The sequence below is a fragment of the Anomaloglossus baeobatrachus genome, chromosome 7, assembly GCF_048569485.1.
Source record: "Anomaloglossus baeobatrachus isolate aAnoBae1 chromosome 7, aAnoBae1.hap1, whole genome shotgun sequence".
NCBI classification, from domain to species: Eukaryota; Metazoa; Chordata; class Amphibia; order Anura; family Aromobatidae; genus Anomaloglossus; species Anomaloglossus baeobatrachus.
In genome coordinates, this window is record NC_134359.1 from 117,550,822 (window position 1) to 117,563,476 (window position 12,655).

The 12,655-nt window shown below is 50.9% G+C and overlaps 1 protein-coding gene across 1 annotated transcript in view; it reads right to left on the minus strand.

Moving 5' to 3' along the window:
• Positions 1–561: 561 nt before the first annotated feature.
• SUMO1 (small ubiquitin like modifier 1) overlaps positions 562–12,655 on the minus strand; it is a 33,302-nt gene continuing 21,208 nt past the window's right edge. The window contains exon 5 of the mRNA XM_075318977.1: positions 562–1,782. Within this exon, the coding sequence (XP_075175092.1) occupies positions 1,714–1,782 (69 nt within the window). The 3' untranslated portion in view covers positions 562–1,713. The remainder of the gene's footprint in view (positions 1,783–12,655) is intronic.

The following is a 12,655-nucleotide window of genomic DNA, read 5'->3' on the forward strand; positions in this document are numbered from 1 at the left end:
ATCCCCCATACCCAAACTTAGACTGTAACCTGCCGTGGAAACCTTCTAAAAGGAACCTGAAGACCCACCTCTTCTGACAAGCCTACAACCTGCAGTAACCCTGATTCCACTATACCACTGCACGACCACCTGCATCCTCACCTACTGTATCCTCACCCCTCTCCTGTAGAATATGAGCCCTAGCCGCAGGGTCCTCTCACCTCCTGTACCTGTCTGTGCCTTGTATTGTTCATGATTATTGTACTTGTTTTTTTATGTATACCCTTTCACATGTAAAGCGCCATGGTATAAATGGCGCAATAATAATAATATTATTAAAAAAATATACATTAGAACTGTTCTGGAAGTCAAAAGAAATCAAAGGCTGATTACCATGCATAATTTGTCATCTAAAATTGAATGTTGTCAAAGACTGGCAATAAAATCATTAACATATGGTTCCAGGACAATATAAATTCTTGTTACTCGCCCATGTACAACAGCCTAAATGCCAAGGCCATAATTTACTCCTAACTTACACTTTATTGATTAAAACGTTCACAAGAAAAAACAAAAGTGATCTCGGATTTTAAAAACGTTTCTTCTTATTTAATATTACTTCAATTAAGCCAATACAGATAATGCATTTTTTTTCTCTTTTTATCTTTTTTTAAAACCCATGCCCCACAAAAATAAAAGATACAACAAACATTTTCTCTATACATAGGGTTTTTGTAGCATGACCACTTCTAAGAACACAACTCCTAACTCTTCTAGGCAGGCGCTGGAACAATGAAGTTATGGTGCCAAAGTTTTTCAACTGTAATATGAAGCAGTCTCCAGTAAGTTCTCTCCTCTTGTCACAAAGTTACCATGTAGACTCCGGCTGGACCCTCATAGCCCAGAGTCCGATGACAAAAAGGCTTGAATTGGTGAAGTGTGCAGATGCTGCTCATCTTGGTACATCGTGTGGCTGCTGAAATGATGTGATGTTTAAAGGGAAACCATCATCAGAAAATGACTGACTGTTTAAAATCATTTTTTTTGTGCTAAATGCATTAAAAAAAGGCAATTTTTTATTATTTTTTTCACATCACAATTTTTGTAAAAAAAAAAAAACAAACAGTAATCTTGCAGTTTTCACACTGGGACTTTTTTTTTTTTAGACTGCTATTCTCTGTCCTTTCAGGGAGTTATATCAGAGGCAGGATTACAAAAAAAGGGAAAAAAACACCTCTATACAAAGCTGATAACCTTGTAATTGGTGGATCCCGTGTTATGTCACAGCTGACCCTGCTCCTCTTCACTGCATAATAACCTTTGTACACACAAATACTTCAATATAAAAAGGTAGGGTCAGAGTCTGTTCGTTGTGGCTATGTACATGTGTTGTTTCCTGAAACAACAAAGTTAAAATATAAAAAAAGCCCCCGTGGCCAGTGTGAAAATTGCAAGATTACTTTTTTTTTTCATTTTTTAGTAGAGTGTGATATGTAAACAAAAACAAAAAGGCCAATCTTTGAAAAAAATAGTCATTTAATACAAAAAGCTGATTTAAACAATGGGTTATTTTCTGATGATAGTTTCCCTTTAAAGTGAAGACAGCAAGTGGATTACAACAAGAAAGGTAGCCATATGGCAGGGGAGGTAAACAACTTATTACAAAATAAAAAAAATCCAGAATGTCAAAAATTTCCAAATGAAAATAGAGCAAAACAAAAAAAAAAAAAAAAATTAAATCAACGAATGGCCCCCAGTCTGTTCCTGATAAACCTCAATAACGTCTTCTTCCTCCATGCCCAGCTGTAAAGGAAGAGGAAGACGGTTAGAATCACAAAGACATAGATCTAAACTAATTACAAAAGTCTTTTCATACCAAGTAATGTTTAATTAAAAGGTAAAGTCTTTCAGTTCTATATAATCAGGGCCGGGAGAAATGGTAGGCACATGCCAAGGACACTTATATTGCAGTAAGCAGGAGGAGCGCAAATTACATTGAAAAAAAGCATATTCATTTGCTCATGGCTGCTGCTCTCTGCATGAGCGGAGCTCGACCGTCCTGTTGCTTCATTGCACCTTGTACTGTTGGGCTCCCCCTGCACTTATTTTCAACCAACCTGAAACCAGAGTATCCACATATCCTGCTGTACACAGAGAAGACTCAATACATTCAAACCTTGCTAAAGCATCCAACGGCAGGGGGCTTCCCAGTTCACCTCTACTTGAGAGACCCCGTGGCTATCTAATCTAAACAAATTGGAGGGGGTTTGAGGGATGGAGCTGACCAGACTTCTACAATGTTAGGCCGGGCGCACACGCTGCGGTTTTGCTGCATGAATTGCTGCAGAAAATGTTCATAACCTTTCTGCAGTGGTTCCCCAGCAAAACCTATGATTAAAAAAAAAATAAAAATAATATGGTGTGCGCACACTGCGTTCTTTTCCCCTACAGGTTTTGCTGCAGAATTTCTGCAGCAAAAATAATGAGCATGTCACTTCTTTTCTGCAGGTACCTGCAGTTTTTGCCATAGATAATGGTAAAAAAACGCAGGGACCAACCCGCGGCAACACGACAAGTAATCCTATAGTGATAATGTACTGCTAATAAAATGATTTTATCAAAACTTCATAAAGCAGCCCAGTAAGACTGGGGCCACACGGGGCACTACTGCGATCCACTTGCATGACACTCGGCTCGTGCTGGCAGTACAGCAGAGCCGAGTGTCATGCGTGTGTCCTTGCAACTGAGGTCCGTTCGTGCGAGCAGACCTCAGCTGCGGGGGGCGGGCCGGCACTCAGGAGGGGAGGGAGGGATTTCTCTCCCTCTCTCCTGCGTAGTTGGCTATTGCCATTCTCGCACTGCACTGGCAGTACATCGGTGTACCGCGAGTGCAGTGCGATTTTTCTCTCGCCCCATTCACTTGAATGGGTGCGAGAGAAGAAGGGAATTTTGTTACTTACCGTAAATTCCTTTTCTTCTAGCTCTTATTGGGAGACCCAGACGATTGGGTGTATAGCACTGCCTCCGGAGGCCACACAAAGCAATTACACTTAAAAGTGTAAGGCCCCTCCCCTTCTGGCGATACACCCCCAGTGGGATCACTGGCTCACCAGTTTTAGTGCAAAAGCAAGAAGGAGGAAAGCCAATAACTGGTTTAAACAAATTCACTCCGAGTAACATCGGAGAACTGAAAACCGTTCAACATGAACAACATGTGTACCCGCAAACAAACCAAAAATCCCGAAGGACAACAGGGCGGGTGCTGGGTCTCCCAATAAGAGCTAGAAGAAAAGGAATTTACGGTAAGTAACAAAATTCCCTTCTTCTTCGGCGCTCTATTGGGAGACCCAGACGATTGGGACGTCCAAAAGCTGTCCCTGGGTGGGTAAAGAAATACCTCATGTTAGAGCTGCAAGACAGCCCTCCCCTACGGGGAGGCAACTGCCGCCTGCAGGACTCTTCTACCTAGGCTGGCGTCCGCCGAAGCATAGGTATGCACCTGATAATGTTTGGTGAAAGTGTGCAGACTCGACCAGGTAGCTGCCTGGCACACCTGTTGAGCCGTAGCCTGGTGTCGTAATGCCCAGGATGCACCCACGGCTCTGGTAGAATGGGCCTTCAGCCCTGATGGAACCGGAAGCCCAGCAGAACGGTAGGCTTCAAGAATTGGTTCCTTGATCCATCGAGCCAGGGTGGCCTTAGAAGCCTGCGACCCTTTGCGCTTACCAGCGACAAGGACAAAGAGTGCATCCGAACGGCGCAAGGGCGCCGTGCGGGAAATGTAGATTCTGAGTGCTCTCACCAGATCTAACAAATGTAAATCCTTCTCATACCGATGAACTGCATGAGGACAAAACGAAGGCAAAGAGATATCCTGATTAAGATGAAAAGAGGATACCACCTTCGGGAGAAACTCCTGAATGGGGCGCAGCACTATCTTGTCCTGGTGGAAGACCAGGAAGGGAGTCTTGGATGACAGCGCTGTCAGCTCAGACACTCTCCGAAGAGATGTGATCGCTACCAGAAAGAAGGGAATTTTGTTACTTACCGTAAATTCCTTTTCTTCTAGCTCTTATTGGGAGACCCAGACGATTGGGGTATAGCTACTGCCCTCTGGAGGCCACACAAAGCACTACACCAAAAGTGCAAGGCCCCTCCCCCTCTGGCTATACCCCCCCCGTGGTATCACGGGTTCTCCAGTTTTAGTGCCAAAGCAAGAAGGATGAAGCCAATAACTGGTTTAAACAAATTAACTCCGAATAACATCGGAGAACTGAAAAACCGTTCAACATGAACAACATGTGTACCCGCAAACAACAAAAAAACATCCCGAAGGACAACAGGGCGGGTGCTGGGTCTCCCAATAAGAGCTAGAAGAAAAGGAATTTACGGTAAGTAACAAAATTCCCTTCTTCTTCAGCGCTCTATTGGGAGACCCAGACGATTGGGACGTCCAAAAGCTGTCCCTGGGTGGGTAAAGAAATACCTCATGTTAGAGCTGCAAAACAGCCCTCCCCTACGGGGGTGTCACTGCCGCCTGCAGGACTCTTCTACCTAAGCTGGCATCCGCCGAAGCATAGGTATGCACCTGATAATGCTTGGTGAAAGTGTGCAGACTGGACCAGGTAGCTGCCTGGCACACCTGTTGAGCCGAAGCCTGGTGACGTAATGCCCAGGACGCACCCACGGCTCTGGTTGAGTGGGCTTTTAGCCCTGAAGGAACCGGAAGCCCCGCAGAACGGTAGGCCTCTAGAATTGGTTCTTTGATCCATCGAGCCAGGGTGGCTTTAGAAGCCTGCAACCCCTTGCGCGGACCAGCGACAAGGACAAAAAGTGCATCGGCACGGCGCATGGGCGCCGTGCGGGAAATGTAGATTCTGAGTGCTCTCACCAGATCTAGCAAACGTAAGTCCTTTTCATACCGGTGAACCGGATGAGGACAAAAAGAAGGCAAGGATATATCCTGATTAAGATGAAAAGAGGATACGACCTTAGGGAGAAACTCCGGAATAGGGCGCAGCACTACCTTGTCCTGGTGGAACACCAGGAAGGGAGCCTTGGATGACAGAGCTGCCAGCTCAGACACTCGCCGAAGCGATGTGATCGCAACAAGAAACGCCACTTTCTGTGACAGCCGAGAAAAGGAAACTTCCTTCAGAGGCTCGAAGGGCGGCTTCTGGAGAGCAACTAGTACCCTGTTCAGATCCCATGGATCTAACGGCCGCTTGTACGGGGGCACAATATGACAGACCCCCTGCAGGAACGTGCGCACCTTAGAAAGACGTGCTAGACGCTTCTGAAAAAACACGGATAGTGCCGAAACTTGCCCTTTAAGGGAGCTGAGCGACAAGCCCTTTTCTAACCCCGATTGCAGGAAGGAAAGAAACTTGGGCAATGCAAATGGCCAGGGAGACACTCCCTGAGCAGAGCACCAGGATAAGAAAATCTTCCACGTTCTGTGGTAGATCTTAGCCGAATTCGACTTTCTAGCTTGTCTCATTGTGGCAACGACTCCTTGAGATAATCCTGCAGATGCTAGGATCCAGGACTCAATGGCCACACAGTCAGGTTCAGGGCCGCAGAATTCTGATGGAAAAACGGCCCTTGGGACAGTAAGTCTGGTCGGTCTGGCAGTGACCACGGTCGACCGATCGTGAGATGCCACAGATCCGGATACCACGACCTCCTCGGCCAGTCTGGAGCGACGAGTATGATGCGGCTGCACTCGGATCTGATCTTGCGTAGCACTCTGGGCAAGAGCGCCAGAGGCGGAAACACGTATGGGAGCTGAAACTGCGACCAATCTTGAACCAAGGCGTCTGCCGCCAGAGCTCTTTGATCGCGCGACCTCGTTGTTGTGCCGGGATGCCATTAGGTCGACGTCCGGCACTCCCCAGCGGCGACAGATTTCCTGAAACACGTCCGGGTGAAGGGACCATTCCCCTGCGTCCATGCCCTGGCGACTGAGGAAGTCTGCTTCCCAGTTTTCTACGCCTGGGATGTGAACCGCGGATATGGTGGATGCTCTGTCCTCCACCCACATTAGAATGCGCCGGACTTCTTGGAAGGCTTGCCGACTGCGCGTCCCTCCTTGGTGGTTGATGTATGCCACCGCTGTGGAGTTGTCCGATTGGATTCGGATCTGCTTTCCTTCCAGCCACTGTTGGAAGGCCAGTAGAGCAAGATACACTGCTCTGATCTCCAGAACATTGATCTGAAGGGTGGACTCCTGCGGAGTCCACGTCCCCTGAGCCCTGTGGTGGAGAAATACTGCTCCCCACCCTGACAGACTCGCATCTGTCGTGACTACTGCCCAGGATGGGGGCAGGAAGGATCTTCCCTGAGACAATGAGGTGGGAAGGAGCCACCATTGTAGGGAGTCCTTGGCCGTCTGGGAAAGCGAGACTTTCCTGTCCAGGGACGTTGACTTCCCGTCCCATTGGCGGAGAATGTCCCATTGAAGTGGGCGCAGATGAAACTGCGCAAAGGGAACTGCTTCCATGGCTGCCACCATCTTCCCTAGGAAATGCATGAGGCGCCGCAAGGGATGCAACTGGCCCTGCAGAAGAGATTGCACCCCTGTCTGTAGTGACCGCTGCTTGTTCAGCGGAAGCTTCACTATCGCTGCTAGAGTATGAAACTCCATGCCAAGATACGTTAGTGATTGAGTCGGTGATAGGATCGACTTTGGAAAGTTGATGATCCATCCGAAAGACTGTAGGGTCTCCAGCGTAGCATTCAGGCTGTGCTGACATGCCTCTTGAGAGGGAGCTTTGACCAATAAATCGTCTAGGTAAGGGATCACCGAGTGTCCCTGAGAGTGCAAGACTGCTACCACCGCCGCCATGACCTTGGTGAAGACCCGTGGGGCTGTCGCCAGACCAAATGGCAGAGCTACGAACTGAAAATGGTCGTCTCCTATCACAAAACGTAGAAAACGTTGATGTTCTGTAGCAATTGGCACGTGGAGATAAGCATCTTTGATGTCTATTGAGGCAAGGAAGTCTCCTCTGGACATTGAGGCAATGACAGAACGCAGGGTTTCCATCCGGAACTTCCTGGCGTGCACATGTTTGTTGAGCCGTTTTAGGTCCAGAACAGGACGGAACGAGCCGTCCTTTTTTGGAACCACAAAGAGATTGGAGTAAAACCCTTGCCCTTGTTCCTGAGAAGGGACTGGGATCACCACTCCTTCCGCTCTTAGGGAGTCCACCGCCTGCAGCAGAGCATCTGCTCGGTCTGGATGTGGGGAGGTTCTGAAGAACCGAGCTGGAGGACGAGAATTGAACTCGATTCTGTACCCGCGAGACAAAATGTCCGTCACCCACCGGTCTTTGACCTGTGACATCCAAATGCCGGAAAAGCGGGAGAGCCTGCCCCCGACCGGCGATGCGGAGGGAGGGGGCTGGAAGTCATGAGGTAGCCGCTTTGGAAGTGGTACCTCCATTTGCTTTCTTGGGGCGCGTGTGAGCCCGCCACGAATCTGAGTTTCTTTGCGTCCTCTGAGTCCCTTTGGACGAGGTAAACGGTGTCTTGCCCGAACCTCGAAAGGACTGTAACCTCTGCTGCCACTTTTTCTGCTGAGGTTTGGTTGTTCTGGGTTGTGGTAAAGAGGAGTCTTTACCCTTGGACTGCTTAATGATATCAGCCAATGGCTCGCCAAACAGTCTATCTCTAGATAAAGGCAAACTGGTTAAACATTTTTTGGAACCAGCATCTGCTTTCCAGGCCTTTAACCACAAGGCTCTGCGCAAAACTACCGAATTGGCGGACGCCATTGAGGTGCGACTGGTAGATTCTAGGACCGCATTGATAGCGTAAGACGCAAACGCCGACATCTGCGTGGTAAGGTGCGCCACTTGCGGCACTGCTGGATGTATGATAGCATCCACTTTTGCTAAGCCAGCTGAAATAGCCTGGAGTGCCCATACGGCTGCGAATGCCGGAGCAAACGACGCGCCGATAGCTTCATAGACAGATTTTAACCAAAGGTCCATCTGTCTGTCATTGGCATCTTTAAGTGAAGCGCCATCCTCCACTGCAACTATGGACCTAGCTGCGAGTTTGGAAATCGGGGGGTCTACCTTTGGACACTGTGTCCAGCGCTTGACCACCTCAGGGGGGAAAGGGAAACGCGTATCTTTAGATCGTTTAGAGAAACGCCTTTTTGGGTGAGCGTCGTGCTTCTGGATTGATTCTCTGAAGTCAGCGTGATCCAACAAAGCACTCAATTTACGCTTGGGATAAAAGGAAACGAAACTTCTCCTGCTCCGCAGCCGCCTCTTCTGCTGAAGGGGCTGGGGGAGAAATATCCAACAGCCTATTGATGGCTGAGATAAGGTCGTTTACCATGGCATCCCCATCAGGGGTATCCAGGTTGAGAGGGGTTCCAGGAATGGATTCCTGATCACTCTCATCAGACATATCACAGGGAGACTGATTGCGCTGAGACCCTGAGCAGTGTGATGACGTCGAGGGTCTTTCCCAGCGAGCTCGCTTAGGGTGGCTGGGGCTATCATCTGAGTCATAATCCTCGGCCTGTGAAGCCGGGGACCCCCCTGTGGGCTGGATTAATTCCAAGTGAGGGGGACCTGAGGACAGAGGCCTCGCCGTGCCCAAAGACTGAGCCCCATGCATAGATTGCAAGGTTTCAAGGATTTTTGCCATAGACACAGACATATTATCAGCAAAAACTGCAAAGTCTGTCCCTGTCACCGGGGCAGAACTTACAAGCGTCTCAGCCTGGGTCACTACCTCTCCTGACTCCGGCTGGCGAAGCAGCACCGGGTCGGAGCATTGCACACAATGGGGGTCATCGGAGCCTGCTGGTAGATTAGCCCCACATGCAGCACACGCAGTATACACAGCCCTAGCCTTGGCAGCCTTGCGTTTTGAGGATGGCATGTTGTTGCTTCCACAGAGGGATCTGGGAGATGCAGCCAGAAGCGACCTCACAGTGCAAGAAATACAATATCTCTATATCCTACACAGTACACCGATACACCGTGAGGCACTAGAGGGACCAGCACAGAAAAATCGCTTACCGCCCGCTTAAAAAGCGGGTGTGTGGTCGCCAGATAGCCCCTAGTCCAGGTCTCCCAGAGCCTTGCGTCCTTCCTCCAGCCAGACTGCATGTAATGGCTGCCGGCGTCCTGAGAGAGAAGGGGGGCGGGCCCTGGGCGTTCCTGGCTAAGAGCGGGAAGCCTGCTTCCCTCTGTGCCTAGTGTGAGGGCTGGAGCATGTAAATCAGGCTCCAGCCCTCGTCGCTGCTAGCGAACAGCGTCTCTCCCCTACCCTGAATGACAGGGTGGGGGCGGGAACGAATCGGAGCTGCCGGCGTCCTAGGCCCAAAAAGCCGGGGACTCAATTTATAACCGCCGCCGCCGTAAAAGCGCGGACGGCGGATCCCCGGCGCACCACAAGTCACAGCAGCGCCGCCCGGTCCAGAGGGGGTCGGCGCTGCGTTCCCATACACAAAAAATCCCCCAGTAATCTGTAGGGACACTAACTCCAACGTTGCGGTCCCCGGCGCACTACAACACCCAGCCAGCCCGGAGTGTGTCTGTGCCTGCCGGGGACACAGAGTACCTGTATGATGCAGGGCCTGTCCCTGATCGTACTCCTGCTCCGTCTCCATCAGGTTCTAATGGGTCTGTGGATGGAGCCCGGCGTCAGAGCTGAGAGGCCGGCAGGATCCCACTTCCACAGAGCCCTACCAGGGGATGTGGAAGGAAAACAGCATGTCAGGCTCCAGCCCTGTACCAGCAATAGGTACCTCAACCTTACAACACCATCCAGGGGTGAGAAGGGAGCATGCTGGGGACACTATATGTGTCCTCTTTTCTTCCATCCGAAATAGTCAGCAGCTACTGCTGACTAAAATCTGTGGAGCTATGCATGGAATGTCTGACCTCCTTCGCACACAAAGCTAAAACTGGAGAACCCGTGATACCACGGGGGGGGGTATAGCCAGAGGGGGAGGGGCCTTGCACTTTTGGTGTAGTGCTTTGTGTGGCCTCCAGAGGGCAGTAGCTATACCCCAATCGTCTGGGTCTCCCAATAGAGCGCTGAAGAAAGCCACGTTCTGGGATAGTCTAGAAAGTGAAACCTCCCTCAGAGGCTCGAAGGGCGGCTTCTGGAGGGCATAGTACCCTGTTCAGATCCCATGGATCTAACGGCCGCTTGCACGGGGGAACGATATGGCAAACCCCCTGTAGGAACGTGCGCACCATAGGAAGGCGTGCCAAACGCCTCTTGAAAAAAGACGAATAGCGCCGATACCTGACCTTTAAGGGAGCCGAGCGCCAAACCTTTTTCTAACCCAGATAGCAGGAAAGAAAGAAAGGTAGGCAATGCAAATGGCCAGGGAGACACTCCCTGAGCAGAGCACCAGGATAAGAATATCCTCCACGTTCTGTGGTTCTTAGCGGACGTGGGCTTCCTAGCCTGTCTCATGGTGGCAACGACCCCGTGGAATAATCCTGAAGACGCTAGGATCCAGGACTCAATGGCCACACAGACAGATTCAGGGCCGCGGAATTCCGATGGAAAAAACGGCCCTTGGGACAGCAAGTCTGGTCGGTCTGGTAGTGCCCACGGTTGGCCGACCGTGAGCTGCCACAGATCCGGATACCACGCCCTCCTCGGCCAGTCTGGGGCGACGAGTATGACGCGGATGCAATCGGATCTGATCTTGCGTAGCACTCTAGGCAAGGGTGCCAGAGGTGGAAACACATAAGGGAGCCGGAACTGCGACCAATCTTGCGCTAGGGCGTCTGCCGCCAGCGCTCTTTGATCGCGAGACCGTGCCATGAAGGTTGGGACCTTGTTGTTGTGCCGGGGCGCCATTAGGTCGACGTCCGGCCTTCCCCAGCGGCGACAGATTTCCTGAAACACGTCCGGGTGAAGGGACCATTCCCCTGCGTCCATGCCCTGGCGACTGAGGAAGTCTGCTTCCCAGTTTTCTACGCCGGGGATGTGAACTGCGGATATGGTGGAGGCCGTGGCATCCACCCACATCAGAATCCGCCGGACTTCCTGGAAGGCTTGCCGACTGCGTGTCCCCCCTTGGTGATTGATGTATGCCACCGCTGTGGACTTGTCCGATTGAATTCGGATCTGCTTTCTTTCCAGCCACTGCTGGAAGGCTAGTAGGGCAAGATACACTGCTCTGATTACCAGAACATTGATCTGAAGGGTGGACTCCTGCTGAGTCCACGGACCCTGAGCCCTGTGGTGGAGAAAAACGCTCCCCACCCTGACAGACTCACGTCTGTCGTGACCACCGCCCAAGACGGTGGTAGGAAGGATCTTCCCTGTGATAATGAGGTGGGAAGAAGCCACCATTGCAGAGAGTCCTTGCCGTCTGTGAAAGGGATACTTTCCTGTACAGGGATGTTGACTTCCCGTCTCATTGGCGGAGAATGTCCCATTGAAGTGAACGCAGATGAAACTGCGCAAACGGAACCGCCTCCATTGCCGCCACTATCTTCCCGAGGAAGTGCATGAGGCGTCTTAAGAAGTGCGACTGACCTTTAAGGAGAGTCTGCACCCCAGTCTGTAGTGACCGCTGCTTGTCCAGCGGAAGCTTCACTACCGCTGAGAGGGTATGAAACTCCATGCCAAGATACGTTAGTGATTGGGTCGTGACAGGTTTGACTTTGAGAAGTTGATGATCCACCCGAATGTCTGGAGAGTCTCCAGCGCAACATTCAGGCTGAGTTGGCATGCCTGTTGAGAGGGTGCCTTGACAAGTATATCGTCCAAGTAAGGGATCACAGAGTGTCCCTGTGAGTGCAAGACTGCTACCACTGCCGTCATGACCTTGGCGAACCCCCGTGGGGCTGTCGCCAGCCCGAATGGCAGAGCTACGAACTGAAGCTGGTCGTTTCCTATCACGAAATGTAGAAAAACATTGGTGCTCTGTAGCAATCGGCACGTGGAGATAAGCATCTTAGATGTCTATTGATGCTAGGAAATTTCCTTGAGACATTGAGGCAATGACGGAGCGGAGGGTATCATCCGGAACCGCCTGGCCTCCACGTGCTTGTTGAGCAGTTTTAGGTCCAGAACGGAACGGAAAGAGCCATCCTTGTTTGGCACCACAACCAGATTGGAGGAAAACCGTGTCTTGTTCCTGAAGAGGAACCGGGATTACCACTCCTTCTGCCTGCAGAAGAGCATCTGCTCGGTGGGGATGTGGGGACGTTCTGAAGAATCGAGTCGGAGGACGAGAACAGAACTCTGTCCTGTGCACGTGGGCACACTGTCCCTCACCCACCGGTCTGTGACCTGTGGCAGCTAAATGTCGCCAAAGGCGAGCGAGTCTGCCATCAACCGCGGATGCGGAAAGATGAGAGAGCTGAGAGTCATGAGGAGACCGCCTTGGTAGCGGTTCCTCCGGCTGCCTTCCTTGGGCGTGATTGAGCCCGGCCGGCAGCTGAGCCCCTCTGAGGCTTTTCAGCCCTTTTGGACGAGGACAATTGGAACCTGCCCGAGCCTGGGAAGGACCGAAACCTCGGCTGTCCTTCCAGGACAGCATTAATAGGGTAAGTCGCAATACAGACATTGCGAGGTTACGGACGCCCCTGCGGCACAGATGTACTTGTGCTCAAGACCAGCTGCACAAGAACAGCTGAAAAGCTTAGGGTGCCCATACGGCTGTGAATGCCGGAGC